Source organism: Centropristis striata, chromosome 3 (genome assembly GCF_030273125.1).
Source record: "Centropristis striata isolate RG_2023a ecotype Rhode Island chromosome 3, C.striata_1.0, whole genome shotgun sequence".
In the NCBI taxonomy this organism is placed as follows: Eukaryota; Metazoa; Chordata; class Actinopteri; order Perciformes; family Serranidae; genus Centropristis; species Centropristis striata.
In genome coordinates, this window is record NC_081519.1 from 9225306 (window position 1) to 9246921 (window position 21616).

The following is a 21616-nucleotide window of genomic DNA, read 5'->3' on the forward strand; positions in this document are numbered from 1 at the left end:
CAATGAAGGCACATGTCCACTTGCCGGTGATTGTGAGGATCTAGATATTCTTGGAGGACAGCACACAGACTTTTACCTGTTAGTTCCTGCTTATTTCTTCGTCTCAATATGGGGTCTTTGCACGCAAACACACACGCACACACACATTTCTCAAGTGTCACATTGATGGCTCTCGATGCACTCCCTGATCTCAGAGTCCTGATCAAACAAATCAGAAAACAGTCACAGCATAACTGCATGAATATTTTATTCTGTGGTACACCTGAATGTCATGGGAAAACAAACAAAAGCCTTCTTTGGAACCAGGACATTGATTTCTTCAGTGTAGCATCCATTTTATTGGTAGGAGGGGGGATAAAAGTCTGATAGCCTGGCGAACATGATATAACAGAGAATATGATCAAGAGGCATAATACGGGATTTTAGATTTTACCCGTTATTCTCAGAGAAGAAACCTTTCTTTTATGAAACAAAATGATATGACACTGATAAGGGGTTTAACAGAGAATTATAAACAAGATGAAAAATGTTATTTAAAAGAAAAAAAATTGTGCACTTTTTTGAGGAAGTTCAGATTTCACAACTCGGATTTTACACAACAAAATCTGTTTCCAGGCCAAAAAAAGTTGTGAAAAGACCTTTGTGGCTGCAGAGGGAGCTGATTCTGAGTCAACATCAGTTGAAAAATAAAAGATTGAAAATGAAAAAGAGGTGTGGAGTTAGAAAGAATTCAGCTTACCTCTGCAGGCACTAGCCCCAAGCAGGGACGAGGAGCCCAGCACTCCCAAATCTCTGTTCTGACAAGGAAGAAGTATGTGTGGAATAAAACAGATGATATCTCTCGTTCTGCTGCTTTGATATTTTTTAACTGTTCATTTTGAGTCCGACAGTTGGTGGAGGAAAGACTACAAAAATATGAAGATAAATTAAAAGTTTCATTCAAAACAAACTGCATGAAACCAAAAAGTCAAGTTCTGTTCTCACTCAAACCTGTACACTCATGACATCATGCTTAAGCCGTAAGAATAACAAGAAATCCCTTTAAATTGAAACCTATCATCTTTAAAGAGAATTCATGACATTTTGAGAATTATGCTAATTTGCTTTGTCAGACGACAACGTGATAAAAGGTCAAGATCCCACTCTCATATCTATACAGCCTGCAGCTGGTTAGCTTAACTTTAATCACTATAAACAGAAATCTGCATAAGAATACAGATATCTGTAGACAACAGGACAAGATTTTGGTATTGTAAACAGTCCGTCTTCCGTTGGTAGCTCAAGTGGTATTGACCAATCACATTTTAGCGGGATTTGGTTGCAAGAAGGCAAAACACCCTTCAGCTATCATCTGATGACATTTAGCTTTTTATTCGCCCACAGACGTTGCATTTCAAATCAAACTCTTTTTTTTTGGCATTTGAAGTTGTTTATCAGACTGTCAAGAACGACAGCCGCATGGACGATGAAGTCTTGGTGCTGACAGCTGTATATCTACACCAGAGCCCCAGAAATACTGGCCCTTGCCCACACATGCTGAATGGTTGTGTGATCGACAGCTGATTGGTTCTGAGAAACTGAGTTTAGGGATAAAAACTGAAAACTGGGGGAAAACAGCTGGCCTGGCTTTGTTTAAAGGTTTAAATCTCACTAAGTTATCACAAGTTATATGTCTTTTGTTTAATCTGTACATTGATGTAAAAACTGGGAACAGTAATGTTGTGAAGCCTCTGCATCCAGGAAATAGCCCACATCCCTGTAAAACCTCACATTGTTGTTCTTGCACTGCAGTTTTGTATAACTTGAATGAATGAGATAACATGTGTTTGTTAGTAAAATTTAGGAGTGCTACACGGTAAATTTTGTTACCTTTAAGACCGAGCCAGGCTAGCTATTTCCCCAATTTTCCAGTCATGCTAAGCTAAGCTAATCGGTGGTAACTTAATATTTTAAAATCCTCGGGCATGAGAGTGAAATCTCCTCCTCTAAAACTCAGCAAAAAAGCAAAATTTCAAACTTCCTCTTTCAAAAAATATTCAGAAACATTTAAATAGACAGACCATTGACTGTATATAAAGATGGACGACATGACGGCTCCCCACAAGTGAGGCCAAAACATCCTGATCGCCCCCTGGTGGCGGGCTGCAGTATAGGTTATAAATTAAAAGCTAAAAACTCAAAGTAGACGTCATTTTTTTCTATAATTTCAGGTGGTTCTTTTCATGCTGTTTAGGTATTAATCTATTCTGAAAAGTTTGGTTTTAATTCGTCATTCAATTCTATGAAACGGGATGTAACCTCATGACTGACAGCTGATATTAACTCGTGATTGTTCAGGCAGGTGTTTAGGCAGGAACTTGACACTCCACTCTTTGTCACTGCTCTGCAGACTCTGGCTCCAAATGATGTCACCAGCACATGATGGCAGCGGACATATCGGGGATATTTTTGCCTCATTGTTGTACAGTGGGAGGAAGTGGAGACACGTCGTCCAGCCTTGATACAGTCTATGAGAGAGACCAACACTTTCACAATCTAGATGATTTCTTATTGCGTCGGATGAATTTGCTCATGAAAATAATATTTCCAAATGTTTTTCTGTGCATGAAGAGAAATGGGAAATAAGAGTCAGATACTACAAACAGCAGAACGCCAGTTATATCACACAACAAATGCTGTAACTGCCTCGTATTTACAGCTACATTTATACAAATATGAGCCAGCACCTTGCAACAAAATTGCAAGAAGAAAAACCTGAAAACTCCAACACCTACAAACAAACAACAAACAAACTTTTAATTAAATCTTAATCATTAATCACTAAATCTTCATTACTTTCACCATTTACAATCTTGCAATGATGTCTGTGGTTCACTGATTCGTCAAACTTATCAAAATACTTGAGCTGGGGCATAGGCACACCATTTTAACACGCCACACAACATGAACAAACTAAATGAAGACGGGTAAATGCTCTTTGCGCTCTCGCTGTTAATTAGCTTTAACCTTTAGAGGAAAACAATCCTCCATTAGCCACAGAGACGTCTCTTTTTTCACTGAAGCACATCGTGACAGGACAATGAGCCTTGGCTGAATACAAAACAGACACTGATTATATCAAGTATATTACACTTTGTCGTTATTGTCACCTCAGTTTTTGTTTATTGCATAAAAAACTGATGTGATAATAAAAAAGCACACATGGATGAGCATTTTAAATTACTTTCCAATCTTCTTGCATACAAAAATACATCCACTTTAATTCCTAGATTCAAAATATCCCCTAAAGTGACAGATCTACACATACGAGAGTGCACTTCCATTCCCTCCAGTGACCTACAGAAGCTGAAATAACACCAGAAGACAGATCTGAGAAACCCACAAAGGATCTGAACGCTAAGTGGTATTGTTTTACGATAGATTAAAGTGGCTGACTCAGCCTGTTTGCCGACAATATCTCCATCTCAACTGCATGCATTCAAACCCTCCATCATACAGAGGAAATTAGTTGAAGGGAAATTATGCATAAAATACAGCTTTTGTGTGTCTGTGTGTCTGCAGCTACCAAAGAATGAATGAGGGGTGCAGATCAGCCAGCTGCATGCTCGGATGTTACAGCGTGTCGCGGAAGCAATCTGTTCAATCTGTTTCGCACTTTATCAAAATGCACTTTGTCGTCTCACTGCTGCCTCCACTTCTCAAGAACCTTTAAGAACAATCACCACCTTCTCCTGTTCACATTTGCTCAAGAGTGCCTTTTAAAGGCCCACTGACCTTTACACTAATATGATGGATTTACTGCCAAGGGTGACAGGCGGCGTGTGATGCATTGATTACTGGAAATAATCACAGCCAGAGAGTGCATGAAGATCCAGGCTTGGGGGGGTTTGCAGGGTTTTTTCGTTGTTGTTGTTGTTGAACGATTTAACGACGTCACAGGCAGAAGAGGCGAGAGCCCTCTCTCCCCTCCTCCCCCAAGGCCTGGGGGATACGGGGGAGCAAAGCTGACCGGGTCAAACCCCAGAAACGCGGCGGAGACAAGTCCTTCTTGGTGGCTGTGAACTTCCAACCCATGTGAGAGCCGCAGGTTCGGCACTGAGCAATCGTCCAGGCGTACCTGAGAACAAAGGAAGAGGACGACAATTTACTAAAGACACTCTTCAGACATATTTTAAAGGTGTTTCCTGTCCACACTGTCAACGTTTCACCTTGTGTAACAACTACATGATTAACTAATTACAGCGATGAAACTCTTGAAGATTGTGTACAATTACAAACATGTAGGGCTTGGTTATATGGTCAAAATCTTCTTTCTCCATGTTTTCTGGTAGCCCAAAATACAAATAACCTTTATAAAATTAACCTCAATGGTTCAGCTTTGCTCTCACGTCAGGATCAGAACGTAAACCGTTGTCCAATTGAATTAAATATTGCAGAAACACAGTTCAGTTACTGGTTGTTTGATATCAGAATATAAAATCCATTCATTTTTTTAATATAGTTTTTGATGATATATAACATCTTATCGACCAGCCTTAGACACATGCAAGAAACCTGCGATGTCCTAAAACATATATGGTGAACTTTCCAAACGGAACCTACACCCGACATCTTTGTCATAACAACAACAATGTGACTGCTGATAATGTTCATTTTTTTAATGTTTTAATCTTAAAATCGGAAATATTTTACACATTGCACTTTTACGATAGAAAATAATCTTCTGAATATATTTTTTTTTGTCTCAACATCTCTCCTTCATTCTGTTTAAAAATCCAAAATCAATCAAAATGCAAATATTGTTCATTTCCTACTTCCCTTTAAAAGTCCATTCTTAGTGTCATTTGCACCCGAGGTTTCATGTTTTTTTTCCTCACACTTACGTAAGCTTTTTATTGAACCAAGATACAAAGCAGCTGTGATGTAACATTGTAATTAGATTTGATACAAAGACAAATCTTATACTTATTAAAAAAAAGACACAGTGAGGAATCTGGGTCAGTCTTTTATCTGAGTGTGTGAAATGTATTTTATCACTGACTTGTCTGAGGGGAAAAGAGCGACCTAAATGCCATAAGTATTGAAAAGTTACCCAGGGAACCAGCTGTGCAGTGTGGATGGCCTGCCGACCAGGTTGAGGTTGTTTGCTTTGTAGACAGTCAGGGTTTCATGGACGTAACCGTGAGGGTTAACGTATGCAGCCATGGGGCCGTACAAAGACAAGCTGCAGGGAGACGAAAGACAAGTGGATTATGTCACCAACAGTGATTACGATTAAAAGATTTGGTTGAGAAGAAAACATCAGAAAAGATCCTTCTAAAGAAAGAATGAACCAGCCAGAAACTGATTACAGGCTTAATTAAAGGTATAAAGGGAGGCAAATTCCTAAATTGTAGATTTATATTCAGCAGCTTCTCTAAAGCCAACAGTGAGTTCAACACAACAGACTCATCTAATTAAAATGGAAAGGAGTCTCAGTCTGTCTGTCTGTCAGCTTTCTCAACAACCATTGATCTGATTAAACTCATACTTGCTGGGTGTTTTGCTGCAGACCCAGTGAAGTGCAGCTCGGGTGCAAGCTCTTGAGATCTACACGACAAATATTTATAAGCAGTGCATTATGTGATGTATTGCATGTTGAGAGGGGACCCCTATTATCTGTGCTGCAGAAGGGCATGCTGGGTACGAATTGCTCTCCGTTTCAGTACATTGAAAGAGATGTTACATAATGCATCAGGCATCTTTGTCCCATAAATAGGCTAGCTCCAAATAGCTAGCAAATGTTGCAAATACGCTGGCATTGCAAAAGAGTAAGTGATTTTTTTTTTTTAAATATAGTGGCTGTCTTAGTGCAGTAGTTATGGAAATACAAAACAGAAACTACATAGAGACCTAAAAACTAAGAATAAGACTTTCAATTTTATAAGATAATTATTTCACCCCACATGCCCTTGTAAACAATAAAACCACAAAGTTAGATATATTTTGAGTCAGTTTCTAAAGCAGCACCTCACTGGTTTGTGTCCCTAATTGAAAGTGCATTAGCAAGTGCGTATTTATGCCTGTCAGACAGTCAGTTAGTCAGAGGAAGTGTCTAACATCAGAAATCATATTAAACACACACTCATTCATTCAGTCAGACTATCTGGATGTCCTCACATAAAATAGTTAATGCACTTTTCCCATAAACACAAAGTGAAGGTCTGGACAGTGGCATTAGTGTTCGGGGATCAGTCTGTGACTCTTAAACAAACACATTAACTATCACACATCATAGACAGTTATAAAATTATGTTACGTAACTGTGTGTCTGTGTGTGTGTGTGTGTGTGTGTGTGTGTGTGTGTGTGTGTGTATTCAAACTGTGAGTGTGCAGATACACTTATGTTCATGATGTAACCCCAGACGCAATGCAACTTCCACACAGACAGACAAATCAGCCCTGCCTTTGTCACGCTTAATTACAGCGATTACAGTGATGAAGGTAAATAGAAAAATTAGTTACAGGGATCTATATATAGTATGTAATTAGTTACTGCTGTCAGAGTGTTTTAACATGTTTTCTTTATATTAACCCAACTGCAGCAGGAGAGAGACTCTATTTCTCTTATAAAAATCTAAAAAGCGGTGCAGCCACGACTTAAATTTCTGCCCCATTTTATAGAGAATTGGAGGGTGGATGTCAGTGGATTTTAAATGGGAAATAAAAGGTCAACAGTTGATGCCACATGGATCATCTGAAAGGTCTTTAATTTGAGGTCACAGCAGCTCGTTTTTACACAGCGAGGTTCACAAAAAATGCTCTCACTACAATGAAATGCTGCTATGAGGACTTGAAATTGGGCTCATTGAATCCACAAGAGTCTCAGATTTCCAGTGATACCCAATGTATACAATTCCAAGACTGTTTAGGGACTCTAGTATGCAGGAATATTAAAAAACAATATGCAGAAATAACATTTTTTTATGCATGACAAAAAACAATGCATGGTCGTTCCCTCAAACTGCATGGAATTTGCATAAAGTGGGCATGTCTGTAAAGGGGACACTTGTTTTTACCTATAGAACTAAGTTTCAGGTCAAGAAGACTATGTCAATTTTTTCCCTCCCAAAATTGTAGCCTAACTTTGGAGCATTATTTCACCCCCTTCCCAAAAAGATATCATGGCATAGTTGGTACTAATAGAGTCATTAGATCTTTTAGATTTAACAGCCTCTGAAAGTCTGCAAAAAGTTAAGGGCTCAAGGGGTTAAAAGCATAAACGGTGAGCAAGAAGCACTTCAAAGAGAGACACTTGTGCATCTAGGTGATTTAAAAATGTTAAAAAAGCTCCATTAAGTGCTTACTCCTGCATCAAATGACCTCCTTTGATGTTGCTAATACTGCTTATTAGATTGTAATATATGCAGCTTTCAGACAGTTTTGGCTCCTTGTTCTGGTTACCTGCCAGGCAGGGAAGATCAAGTGTAATATTCACAGTGAAGATGAAATTAAATGTTTTAACACTGTGCTGAAAATCATTTGTGAACCGAGCTACAACACTAAAAAGTACCAATGTCCTCACCTGAAGATCTCATTTTTCGTGGTGATTTCTGTGTCCTGGCACTGCTTACAGCACAGTGATGTGCACTGAGGAGGAGAGATAATCATGTGTTAAAGGATGTATGCATATCAGATGTTCTCATATCATTGTTGAGGCTCATTAAGGATCCTATAACAATCCACTTCATCCTTTATGCTCCCAAAGAAGCAACAAGCTGGATGACATAAAGGTCTGCAGTGTGTGACATGTGACACTATGTACATTCAGGAGGATTATTATCTAGAACATGGCTTTGAGTGAAACCAACTGAGTTATTTTTCTGAGGTGGACACGAAAAGGATCAAATGCATTTATTATTTAACTGGAGAAGTTTCTATACCACTTAGTATGGCGTTAACACCTTAAATGTATCCTATACCGATGCCCAGTCCTAATCATCACTGGGTTTAGTACGTAAATTAGGGTCTTACTATTTAAAAAATCTGCAGATGGATACAGATGTCAAATTTTAGAAAGCAAAAATAGCAACAAGCCTAAATATTTATCAATAACAGATTTCTGCTGTTGGAATGACAGATGTTTAGTTATTAAAAATCCACCATGTACATAGAACAATGTAACAATTAAATTTAGCTTTTATCAAAAATGACAGACATCTGAGATTTCAACACAAGCAAAAATCTAGTCAGAAAATAACACGAGGAAGTGCCATGGGGTTATGTTTGAATCCAATAGGACGTAGGTGCTATAGTGCAAGTAGAGCACTGAAGGTTATTTTATATTAATTCCCCATTAACTATGTATTTTTTGTGTAAAGATGTTCATGAAAGCGCTGGGTCTTAAGTCTCTTCTTAAAGATTTAGAGGGACTCAGCAGTTCAGAGAAGAGTCTATTGAGACTTTGGGCCCTGCAACAGTGGAGGAGTCAGACATCTTTCACTGGGAGAGTGTAGTGAGCGTGAGACTGTGTGGACCTAAATGAAGGTGTTCAGGGTAGGCAGGAACTGCTTTAGTTGCCATTTTATTCGCAAGAGTCAGGGTTTTGAATTTGATGTGGGCAGCAACTGGGAGCCAGTGCAGAGACATGAGCAGTGGGATGACGTGCTCTTTTGGGATGGTTGATGACCAGACACACCGCACCGTTCTAGGTATTTACACTACCTACTGCTATCTGCTGCTAAAAAAAACAACAACAAAACCCCAAACTATTATACCCAAAACCAATTGTATTTATTTATATTACATTTATATATATTACTCTACATATGCATTGTACTGCCTTATGCACTTCTGGTTAGATGTTAAACTGCATTTTGTTGTCTAAGTACCTGTACTTTTTGCAATGACAATAAAGTTGAATCTAATCTAATCTAATCTAATCTGCAGCGGTTTGAATGTGCATGCAGGGAGATCTGTGTCATTAAAGGTCAAATGTGACAAACATTTAATGTATACTTTACTACAGGATTGTTGTTAATATCCTAAATATGGCCTGACATATCACAGCAACATCTGTTAGCTGCTAACAGGCATCGTTAAATATATTAAAGAACTTCAGAGGGAACAACAGACGCAGTACCAGATCCAGATCTTATCGCACCATGAGGGATATGATGGCTGCTGGGGCTGAGGAGAAATGCTGAGGTGTTTGGGCTGGGATGAGGGCTAAGAGGAGACCTTTGCTTACCCGATCCATGATGTCAAGCTCACAGCGAAGTCTCTGGATGGCACTGCCGATCTTCAGCAGCTGGAGCCGCAGAGCGTCGTCTATGGGCAGACAGGCCGCCACTCTGTAGGAGAAGTCTGACAGAAACCAGGCAGAGGGAAAAGACAGGGATTAAAGGAAGGAAGGAAAGTAAGAGCACAAACAATGAGACGTACGTGCGCATGTGTGCATGCGTCTGCGATCCATCTGTAACACACTGAACACAGGCTGACCTACGGCGTTCGTAGGGAGCGAGTCATCCTTAAGGTTCTCGTCCCATTCATGGAGCTGTTTCTTCACTCTGTTCATGAGCGACTCCTGCGAGGAAGCAGGTTAAACATGGTTTACATTCACTCCTATGTGATGTTTATCTACGCGGGAAATTCCAAGTTATGCAATCGGTCTGCAGCACTCACAGAGTCATAGAGTGCGTAGACCCAGGGTGGCCATGGCGTCAGACTGGCACAGTGAAACTTCCTCTGTGATGAACAACAGACACACCATTAACAAATTAAATGTTAACAAATATTAATGAAATACCCACCGTTTCTCTTCCCTTTCCTCTTCAGCTGTGTACCTGTTGTCATTGGATGTTATTGCATTTTAATGACTGATTGACTATTTGTCATGGCTGCAATTACGTACCCCATGAACTCTGAGTGTTTGTGTGTAGTGATGGGCGTTTGGAAGAAACCTGCCAACTTAATTATCTATAACATTAACGATCAATTAGTCGATTAATGCATGCATACACGGGCAAAATAAAAAATAAAAAAAATAAATAATAATAATATATATATATATATATATATATATATATATACTGTGTACTGTGTATATATAAATATATATATATACACAGTACTCTGCAAAAGCCTGTTTTGATAACGGACGCTTTTATTTTGAAAGGACGAAAAGTGACTCCCTGTCAATTGTAAAACTAACTTTATTGTACTGTAAAGTTAACGTGAAGGAGTTCAATGTTATGTTTTAGCCCCCGAAGAAGCATGAGGTTAGTTTTCACAGTTATTTTGCATATTTAAGTGAGTTTTGTGTTTACATAAGTTTTGGAAAAAAATAAAACTAGTACTTCATGCTAGCAAGGTTTGATACAGTAAGACAGTTTTGCTCAAATAAATACTCTTTTATTTCTCTGTGTTTTATAATTGTTATTGCAACTTTCAGTTTGCAATCTGTAGCTTTATCCAACTTAATTCTCAGCCCAATGGCTCTTTCAAGTAGAATTGAACTGAACTCTCGGCTGTGTTTCAGTTCAGTGAATACTGATACGCAGTCATAAATAAAATTCAAATTTAAAAAACATGCAGATCGATTAAAAATTCCACGTGATCAACCAAATTCTTAACGATCATTAATCGATCATCGACAAATTATTCCCATCCCTATTTGTGTGTCAGACCTGTTGGTAGTTATTCCACCAGCGCTGAGCCTGTTTGCAGCTCTGAGTCGGGGGTTTGGAGGAGGGGTGCATGTGGAGCCTGGAGAGGGGCGCAAGCTGCACGGCAGAGAGGGGATCTGGAAGTATTCGTTCTGGAAGGATCTGTACTTTGGCTTGTCTGATCCTGAGGAGACAAACAAAGGGATACAATAACACAGCTCCTAGAAGAAGAAAAAAAGACAGGCAACGAGAGAAATGGAAAACAGCAGGCGAGTGAAACCGAGCGGATGAATAACAGATTAAACAAATGGTGTGCTGGACAAATGCTATCAGGTGTTTGACAGGATGTTTGTAAATCTGAGAAGATCATAAAAAAGAAAGAGTCATCTGTACATTGTCAGAAACAAAAAGTAGTCCTCAAGCTCTCATCATTCAAAATACACTCCGTGAACTCCCTGGAGCTCAGACAAACAAACACTCACTAAGCAACACCACATGAGCATGAAACACCTTCAGGTGTACACATGAACCAGAACATTCACCTAAAATGGGACTCAATGGGTTCTATCCTGACAAAACACTATGTGCAATGTTTAATTTCTACTTATTTAATGCACAGACTGCAAATAAAATCAATAAAAATGCTGCCATAATGTGATGGCAGTGGCAATGTCTTTCAATATGTTTCATGTTCAGCAAAATTTAAAAATGGTTTAGAGACAGGAAGTGAAGCGATTGGAATATACATCAAATGCTAAATGAATATATATTCAGTACCTCAGCGAGCACATAAGCAGATTTCATCAAGTGGGCAATAATTTCAGTTCTTTGCTTGCTCTGGTCACTTGCAGTGCAACAAAAGTTCAACAGAGTTATTGCAACCAATTTATGTGCATTACACAACAGCAAGAGGGAAATGTGTCTGTATGAAAACACAGTTTAATAGACAATAATCTTCAATGACTTCCTGAACAGTGGAGGATGTGCTTAAACATGATCTATCGGATGACCAAACCAGTTAAATAGGCAGCTTTTCTCCATACATGCTTCCGCTGGTAACTCCAACCTTGAACAAGAGAATAAGCTTTGTATCTTCTAACTCATAAAGATGATAATTAAAAATAATGTAAATCCTCTTCAAACCATAAGACAACCACATAACCTCATCTTAAAAGAGCAGAACCTATAAATCTGGTGCAAAAACCTGAATTAATGCATACATGTACATTTTGAATTCTCCAAATACACAGGTCAGTTCAATATGTCCTCAGTTTACTTTTTGATGACTGTGAATAGTTAGTCTGCCCTCTAGCTGTGAACTAAGAGAGCACCACTTGAGTCATTCTGAACAATAGTCCTGCCTGTACGTATATATCTGATGTGGTCATCTTCTTTGCATCATGTATGATGCATGTAAAAAAGGGATATTTCAAAGTTTGATTTCATTGTTAAAATTGACTGGAAACATCTGGAAAAAAAGTCATACTAATACAAATGAAGGGTGAGGCTGTTCAGAGCACACACAAACACAAACAGTATAGATGATGCACTGATCTGCAGGCCAGAGTGCTGTTGCTTTTCTATCTTATCAGGTGGTTATTAACAGATAATCACATTCAGCTTATATTCCTGTTTGAATCCCTGTCTAGATGTTTTACTGAAGACCACCACAGGCTCACTCATGTGAGGACCACGACTCAATGTTTATGTCTTAATTCACAGCTCTCATTCAAATGTGCACGTGCATTTAGCCCTAACCTTTAGTTTAAGTGTTTATGATGTAATTAAACTCACCCGTCTGCTTGAGTTCTTATCTCATGGACCTTAAATCTCTGCCTCCCCACAGCTTTCACTTTGACCGTTTCAATACCATACTCCTGCTCTTCTCGGTATGCATAGATTTCAGCTGTTGTCCCAAACTCTGCTTCCGGCTCACCAGCATCACTGCAAAAGCAAAAAACAAATAAAACCATTAAAATTAAAAGGCACTATGAGTAGGATCCCCCCAAAAAAATGCATGGACTCATACAAAAAGTAATTCCTCTCAATCATCACTTATGTATTACACTATTCGACTCCTGCCTGCTTTACAAAGAAAAGTCTGTGATGGTTTCCAAAAGCTACAGTCAATTTACCCGTGTGCGAGGACAGCAAAGGTGCGGTCTTTCTGGATGACGCTCCGCATCATGCTGACCTCCTGAGGCCTGAAGAGCTGCAGAGGCAGCGTCTGACCCGGCACAAGCATCACGGCCGTGTGCGGCAGCACTGGGATGCTCTGACAGCTGTCGTCATCGTGGACTGTACGGCCGTGAAACTCTTCCATGTCTGCACCCAGGTACTGCCAGCACACAGAGCAGAGTCAACACAACACAGCACTGCAGAAAACTTACTATACAGCTCCCCGACAGTTAAAAAAACAATGGGAAGGTTAAAACACACATGTATGGTAGCCAGAGGTTAAATGTAACTAAGTACATGTACTTAAGTACAAATTTGAGGTACTTGAACTTTACTTGAGTATTTCTGTTCTTTACAACTTCATACTTCTACTCCACTAGAAGGATGGTATGATATACAATTTTATTGTGGACTGCAATAAAAGATACTCACAGGAAGTTGATAGTGGTGAATATCCATCATCGGAAAATTGTGAATGACTTGGAAAAGCCTTCTAGTCAGCTAAAGTAGAATCCCATATTGAGTTCCTGATTTATTTTGAATTTTGACCATGGGGAGCCTGCATTCATTATCTTGAATCGCTTATCTGAACTTGCGTCACAGGGGCTTGAGCCAACCCCAGCTGACATTGGGCAAATGGCAGGGTACACCCTGGACAGCTCTCCAGACTATCACAGGGCTGGCACAGACACCCATTCATGCTCTCATTCACTCATACAGCCAATTTAGAGTCACCAACAAAACTGATGTTTTTGGACTGTTCCATCTATTCCATAATCCTAAGCCTGTAATAAGTAATATATTTTGCTGATTTGGTGATATGTATCTCCAGATGTGTTGATTTTACATTATCAGTTTGTGATAAGCTGAAAGACCTTTGTGGGTTGAGTAAGCTCTCCCACTTCTTAGGCTAAATGAACTCTTTAAACCCCCTCTTGACTGAGCTGGAAAATGCATTATCACCGAACTGAAAAACAGGGCTGATGACACATGATGATCTTATAGAATATGATGCAGTTAAATGATCACAACTTTCAGCACCAACAGCAGTAAGATCCAACATACACATTAACGCAGCAGTAACATCATGTATGATAGTAAAACACAGATGGAACATTTCAATGCACAGTAAGTACTTTGACATTCAAGTAAGGTTTTGAATGCATGACTTTTAATTGTAGTGGAGTATTTTCACAGGGAGGTTTTAGTACTTTTACTGGAGTAATATTTATTACACCACTGATGGTTGTACATATGCAGAGAGCCATTATCTGAGGGATGAGAGCGTTATTGGCATCACTCACAGCATGTGATGTGGGCAGACTGGGGTCAAAGGTGATGAGAGTGGGCTTCTCCGCCTCCTCACTGTCTCGGTCTTCAGTCTCCATGTCATCTTCCTCCTCCTCTTCCTCATTGTCTGTGATGGCACAGCAAGCACAGAGGCTCACACCGTCAGATCTGTCAGTGTGTCCTATCCAAACTACAGATGCTACTCTATCATCTTAATAAGCCACTCTGACGGTGGCAGTGGAAAGAAAGTGAAAGCAGAGGTTCATAAAATATGTCAGTGAGGGTGTGATGTCTGTCAGTGGCCTGTTGTGGAGAAATGTTAGCTAGCTAGCAGTTAGCAAGGCGCAGAGACAATAAACGCTTTTCTTGTTTGAACAGCGAGCAGGCCGAGCAGCCGCTCAGAGCGTTTAACCTGGTTACCTGGTAAAAGCTGTAACTGGTTTCCCATGTTGTCGTTAATGTTGTCTTCACCTCCACCCCTCTCGTCAGCCATATCCTTGTGTTTACAATACTCACTCTTCTTCTACGGCGTCTTCAGCGTGCAGCGTCACGGCGGCTCAGCAGCGCTCCCTGGCGGTGTGACGCAGCTCAAACAATATCATGTAGGGGAGACCATAGACATATATACATATGTATGTATATATGTCTATGGGGGAGACAGTCCAGGATATCGTCACCCTGTTAAAATAATCGCCTAACTCATTTTTTCAAGTTTTGCAGGAGACACAAAAAAACTTCACTAAAAGTGTAACATATGACATTTATTGATAATTTCATTCAAAAAGGATGTAACAAGGGATGGCTATTGGCATAGTAATAACACTGTGTGTAAATTATGTAACTTAAGAGAAATAAATGACTTAGGCAAATTTTTGAACATTCCTTTGTGACTTGAGCAGGATATGGTAACACTTTATTTTGAAGGTGTCTACATAAGAGTCACACAAGCCTGTCAGAAACATGACATGACAAGTATCATGAGCATTAATGTTACTTCAAAGTGTCATTAATGTTCATGACACATCCCATGTCATGTTTATGACACAGTCATGTCACTCTTATGTAGACACCTTGAAAATAGTGTTACCATATCTTGCTCACAAAGGCATGTTCAAAAATTTGCCTAAGTCACATTTTATTTGAATTTAGGCATAATAAATCTGCTTAAGTCACATACTTGACATAGGCCATTATCTTAAAGGGGTAAAATCACATGATCTGATCAACTGAGGATGTAGGCGATTTTACCATAGGTGGCCGGCGTCATGAGGAGATGATTTAGGGAAAAAAAACAATTTTGACAAAAAATGACGTAGGCGAGTGTGACGATGTGAAACTTCCCCGTTTCTTATATACATTAGGACAATTTTTTTTTGCATTATAAGTTTTCTAAAGATTATGTTTAGATATAGACTACAAATGAAGCTCTTTAAATATGTGCTTATTTGCATATAAATACATGACATAAATCTGAACATTGAATAAAGCAAATTTCAAAGTTATTATTTTTATTTTGTTAATATATTAGATTCAAAGATTGTTACAGGAGGAAATCGGGATATTCTTTTCATAAATCAGAAAATACTGTAAAAAGAAATTGGAACAAAATGACATACTAATCAGGGTATGAATGATATATAGACAAGCCCCTCTGTAAAAACATTCCGAATATCATTGGGAATAAAACTGGTGAGTTTGATGTGTAAGTGTGGCTGAGGTTGAGATTTGTGGATTTAAAGTACAAATCCTGCATTGAAAATGTTAATTAACTCTCTTAACCCCACCAAAAAGTGAAAAGTATGTTTTCTTTTTAAATTAAATAAAATAACTTTATTCTTCATGTCGCATTTAAACCATTGCCAAAAAGAAACCGTTTGGAATAACTAGATCCAGTTAAAAGCATTAAATATTGCGCTCCTCAGCGACACTATGAAGCCATGATTGTTTTTTGGTTGAGACAAACAGTCGTGTAACAAATATTCACTGAAAATCAGACAGTAACAGTAGTCTGTTCACACACAGCCGAAAGGAGAGGCTGAAAAATGCAAATAGCTCAATACATATGTGGAGACCTTATGTTTCCACAATGTTCATAACACTTTGTGTATATATAAACTCCATTTTATTCAACTTGCGTTTATAATGCATAACTGTGACTTCTTTTTTTTTACAATTGAGAAAAAGTGTTTACAAGAGAGTGCATACATTTATCGTATCATCTCAATCACAATAGTAACTAGAAAATTTCCTCTGGGGAAATTTTGAAAGGGCCACGGGGGCTACTGCCGGTGTGTGTACTATGATGAGATTCTTCAGAGATTTCAAACTATGCCCTTTAACCTCAAAATGGTTGTGTGTGTGTGTGTGTGTGTGTAGCGAAAATCGCATAAAGTTACCTGTGTGTGTGTTTGAAGCATACGTATGCATGTGTGAGGAGTGTGCGTGCTTACGCGCATGTGTGTGTGTGTGTATCTGTAACTGTAATCACATCAAAGATCAAAGGCAATCAGATCAAAGCAATCAACAGAATTAACTGGCACCTGCTCCGGCTCAGTGACAGCAGAGGTAGAGAGACTGGAATTTCTGGCCTCAAACAGAAAGCATTTTTGGCAAAACCATAATACCTATCATTGATCTGACTTCACTTTGAGCGTCCTGAGTTCTTCCTGAACGTCTACATATGGGTTTTTTTTCAGAAAAATGAAAAAATAGCTTTGTTAGAGCGATCTAAAAAAACTGTTCCATATCCCTTTTTCAAATATCGTCCTGCGTTTTTAATATGGAAGCCAATGTGGCTGTTGGTGCGTGTTGATTGCGCATCTGTGCGTCCTACTCCCAAACTATAACTCTGACAGCTTTACCAGAGGATTGTGAGGGAGAAGACAAATTTTCCTACATTTCTATGTATAAATTATTTCTGTAGAGTGGAATTTGTGGCCTGGAGCGCAGTTTACAAATTTATTTTTTGACAATTTCTTCTCTCCCTCTACACTCTTGCGATGATGTCACACACTGTGACACAAACATTCCGTGCAATACACACCCATTATAATCTCAGAATTTCTCCAAAAATGATCATGGTCTTTGAACACGGATTGATAAAAAACTATATGACCTATCGAAACGTGGATTAATACACCAACACACAAGACTCGTGTCTACTGTTCAAAGTTTAAATGGAGTCTCTAGGTGAAATTATGCCGGAGAGGTAGACGTTTAAAAATCTCCAATTATTGTTCTTTTTCGCTCATTTTCTTCCGGCTGTCCCATTCATTTCAATGCAAAATTTTGGGCAGTTCATTCATTCATATTCTGTAGAGAAAAGTAATAGCACACCGATCCCGATCAAACCGCACCTTTTGATATATAATTTGTCCTGCAAGTCTTCAAGTTGTAGGACTAGTAACGGGACGAAATTGCATCCGGAAGAGGAAGAAGAAAAAATCCACAGTATAACAGTGTGCAGCATTGCCCTGGTCTAAAAATAAATCCCCTAATCTATGGCCCTTTTTTATATTCTACCCATTTTGCCCACTTTGATTGAAATTTCCCCTCCTGTACCCTTCATAACTGTTCTTTACAAACATGAGTTGTTCCAACATCTAGCCATGATTGTACAGATTCCATAGAGGTGCAGGACTTGTATACTGCAGTGAAATTCAAAGCCATTGTGAGTAAAATGTAAGTTAAAAAAAAAAAAATAAAAAAAAAAAAGAACACCCTGAAACAGCTTGAGGTTCAAGGGGGCAAATAAAAGGTTGTTAGTATTACCAGAAAAATGTACTTAATTTAGAATTAGAGTACTCAATGCAGGGAAAAAAATCCTGTGTATACACAAGATTCAATTGGCATTGCTGCTTGACTAAAATCCCAGTTTCTCACTTGAAACACTTTCTTGGACTGTTACTGAACAAAGTGAAAATATTTATCCAATATAGAGCTGACACTGTGCTCCTCTTAAATTGGAATTTGTATGAAGGCAGACAACTCCTTCCCTATTAATTGAATTCATTTTTAGTTGCAAATTATTTGCACTCAATATCCATCTGGGGTCTGAGTGTACATGTTGTATACAAGTGCCATTTAGTTTATTATGCTTTATACAGCATAAAGACTGAATTAAAAGCAGAGCTACAGTTCATCTCACCCTTGATACGGAGTAATTTTTACATTAAAGTTAATGCCATTTATACAAGACATCCAGCATAATCCTGTAATGTCAATGAAATCAAGAGGCTGAAACTAGTGTTAAATTTTTAAACAGTGTTCATTTATTGTTCAGTGCACCACATGTCAGTTGGTAAACAAGATGTATTATGGTCCATGAACAAAACAGCTGCATTTCTGATGTTGAGAGATCATCCAGCATCTTCGCCTCTTCCACTCAGACGTTCACAGCAGCCTCGGAGAGATGCGCAGTCATCTGAAAATCAGGGTTTAGGCCTTTGTTCCACTGATGGAAGGCTCAACTTCAGCCGCATGTGTCGGTCATCTGTGGAGGCTCTGACGGGATCACAGCTGTCCAGGATGAGGGCTTACTTTGACCTCTGCCTCATCTTTCTCCTTTTACGCTTCAGCCTGTTGAAACAAAACCACAGCAAACAGTCAAACATTTAATGCTCAGTAGCTCCAACATGTGCACAAATCTGGGTGGAGTAAAAACAGTTTTTATTGGCCAATTTGCAAAAAAAAAATTAAAAAAAAAATCTGTAATAAGATTGATTGTAAAGGTATAAATATCAGTCAGTGTTAACAGTAACTGTAGGGATCAAATCTGCCTTCTGACAGCTCAAGACTTCACTTGTCCATACACAGCAAATCCAAGTGTCCATTAGATAATTACACACTGCAGCCAAGTTTAACATTAATCCAACTTTATTTGGCATCACAGGCTAGGTATTGAAATGGTTAAACAGCAATTAGACTCCTTTTAAGTGTTAAGACAGATTCTCCCTTAACACTGCTGAATGGTTGTCTATCAGAGCCATGTGGTGGAGACCTTTCTCACAGATTGATTTCAAGGGAATACAGCATCTGTAAATTCATAGGCTTCAACTTCCAGCAGTTTATTAATTGTAAATTATGTCTGCCATGTAGGCATTTATGAATTGGGGCCACTCCTGCCATTAGTACCAGACTGAGTGGTGAAATACAGGTGAGCATTTAAAAACATTGATAATTTACAGCATGGGTATGATTTTTCCTTGTCTGCACCACAGACAGCAATGGCAATTCCAGCTCCACTTCGTATCAAAGCAATGTTAAAACTAAAAATTGTCCTTAGATATAGACTAACTTCCAAGAGGCATTTGAACTGGAGTGTATATGGAGGGTGTAAGTGAATTATGGAATATAGATTACGAAGTAGTTCAACAAATTCGACCATATCAACCATTCGTCTGTTACATGCATGTCTGTGTGCTCCAAAACTCCTCAGAGACCATTTGGAATTTCTACAAAGCAAAGTTAATCAATAATGCTTACCTGCGCATACGCTTCTTCCTCCACTAGAAGACAAGAGGGATATTTATTAGAGTACATTAGTACAATAATTCATTCAAATGAATGCAATTCTGCAATGAAGCCTTCAATGGTACTTTAATAAAAACAGTAATGTCTAAACAGAACTAGACCTCTGATCACAAACACATAAAATAGCGGAGTGGTTTGCTAACATTTGAGCATGCACCAAAGCGGCCTAGCTGCAACACCTGCATTTACTTCACACTGTGGCACTTTCCGCGTTTATTAAATTAAGAGTGTAATATTTTTATAGGTTATTATTGTAAGAATGACTGGAGCACAACTAGTTTGACGATAAATGAACATTTTCAGACAATATACAGCAGGTAAGTGGTTGCTTTCAGATGCTTGCTAGCAGCATTGACTGAGACAGGAAGAAGACATGAAACATAAAAAATAACCCAGGCTGGTCAACTCACCTTGGCTCTCATCGCGTGGAGAAGTTTCTGTGAAAACAATAGAAATAGATAATTAGTAACTGCGGATGATTTGTAATAATTGATGATTAGTTTGGATTCAGTTAACGGCGAAGCGGGTTGCTTACCTCAGAGCGAGGAGAACAACGGAAAGAGGATGTGACGAAGGAAGAGGGCGGTATTTATACAGGTGATTACGTCGTCATGTTCAAGCGCCAACGGTTGTTTTCTCGGCTCATTGGGAAATGTAGTTTATGCGGTCCGGGCCGCTTCTATACGATGTGTGGTCTTTTCTGCTGTAAGTTATTTTATTGGGATGTTTTGTTTTATTTAAACGGTATACGGTAAACGTATATCTAATTTTTAAGATGCTGTTTTAGGACCTTTGACGAAAGCCATTATCCTGGAAATAATAATTATAATTCATTTGTTTTAAAAGGTTAACAGTTTTTTCCATAGTACTTAGCTACATATCTAATTACTGAATTAACCCAAAAGAACCCAGACCCAGTTATTCTTAAAGGATGTGTTCTATAAGTGGACCACATAGAACACATTTCTGATGTTTTAAAAAAAATATATACTACCCCTAAATGTCAAAGATCTGCGATGTGGCATATACGTTAAATTGGGTGTTTATGGTATTTATGTTTATGATATTTTTTCATTTTAAAATAGAAAAAAACTAGACACATTTTCTGCTTACAGAGACACAAATTTGCCTTTTTATTTAGAATCTCCATAACATATATCAAAATTGTGACTTTAATTTGTTCAAGAAATATGGTCAGAACAAGTTAAATGCAACACAGGACGCCCTATTAACAGGTTAGAATTGTTAAATGGGTTTAAATTTAGCCTCGTAACAAAAAATAAGCTTTTTAAAATTAGCTTCTTTTTCACATTTCTGTTTCCAGTCACACACATATTTTGGAGAAGTCACTTCTTGTCAAAGTCACATGACCACCACACCAGGGTGTTGAGTATGTGTTGCTGAGGGATTTAATGAGTTAAGGTCAAGCATAAAGCTGAATATGGGAGATTATAGAAGATTTAAAGTGTTTGTTACACGGGTGTCACCAGTGGTGTAGTCCAGGGTATACGCCGGTATACGGCGTATACTTACTTATTTTTCAGTCAGCATTGCGTATAGCCACTTCTAAATTTTCACCAGGAATTGCTCGACTACCAATCTCTCTGTAACCCCACTTCATGTCTCTGACCACTACTTTGTCAAGTTCTCCCTCCCACTCTCCCGATCGGACTGTCTGTCCTCACCGACAGATACCGCACTGGTCCGCCGCAACATTCGCTCTCTCTCTCCTCCTGCTCTGGCCTCAACTGTTCTCTCATCCCTCCCTTCATCGGACTCATTCTCACTTCTGCAGCCCAACTCTGCAACCGACACTCTCCTTGCCACCCTCTCCTCCTCTCTTGACTCACTCTGTCCTCTCACTCCTCGTAAAGTGCGCAAGTCCTCCCCTGCCCCTTGGCTGTCGGACTCTGTGCGTGCCACCAGAGCTCCCCTACGGGCAGCAGAACGGAAGTGGCAGAAAACTAAAC

General features: G+C 38.9%; 1 protein-coding gene and 1 long non-coding RNA gene across 2 annotated transcripts; both read right to left on the minus strand.

Annotated features, from left to right (window-relative positions):
- Window positions 1-504: 504 nt before the first annotated feature.
- crbn (cereblon) lies at window positions 505-14627 on the minus strand. Its single transcript, XM_059328963.1, has 11 exons — window positions 14535-14627; window positions 14129-14241; window positions 12782-12984; window positions 12441-12590; window positions 10668-10830; window positions 9664-9726; window positions 9481-9565; window positions 9230-9345; window positions 7565-7629; window positions 5093-5224; window positions 505-4117 (listed from the first exon to the last, which is right to left on the minus strand). Exons 1-11 carry the CDS (start codon window positions 14605-14607, stop codon window positions 3934-3936), a joined length of 1347 nt encoding a protein of 448 aa, XP_059184946.1. The 5' UTR covers window positions 14608-14627; the 3' UTR covers window positions 505-3933.
- Window positions 14628-18362: 3735 nt separating this feature from the next.
- LOC131968197 (uncharacterized) lies at window positions 18363-20281 on the minus strand. The gene is made up of 4 exons (XR_009394027.1): window positions 20182-20281; window positions 20057-20083; window positions 19599-19621; window positions 18363-18692 (listed from the first exon to the last, which is right to left on the minus strand). It is a non-coding gene; the product is annotated as an uncharacterized LOC131968197 (long non-coding RNA).
- Window positions 20282-21616: the final 1335 nt, after the last annotated feature.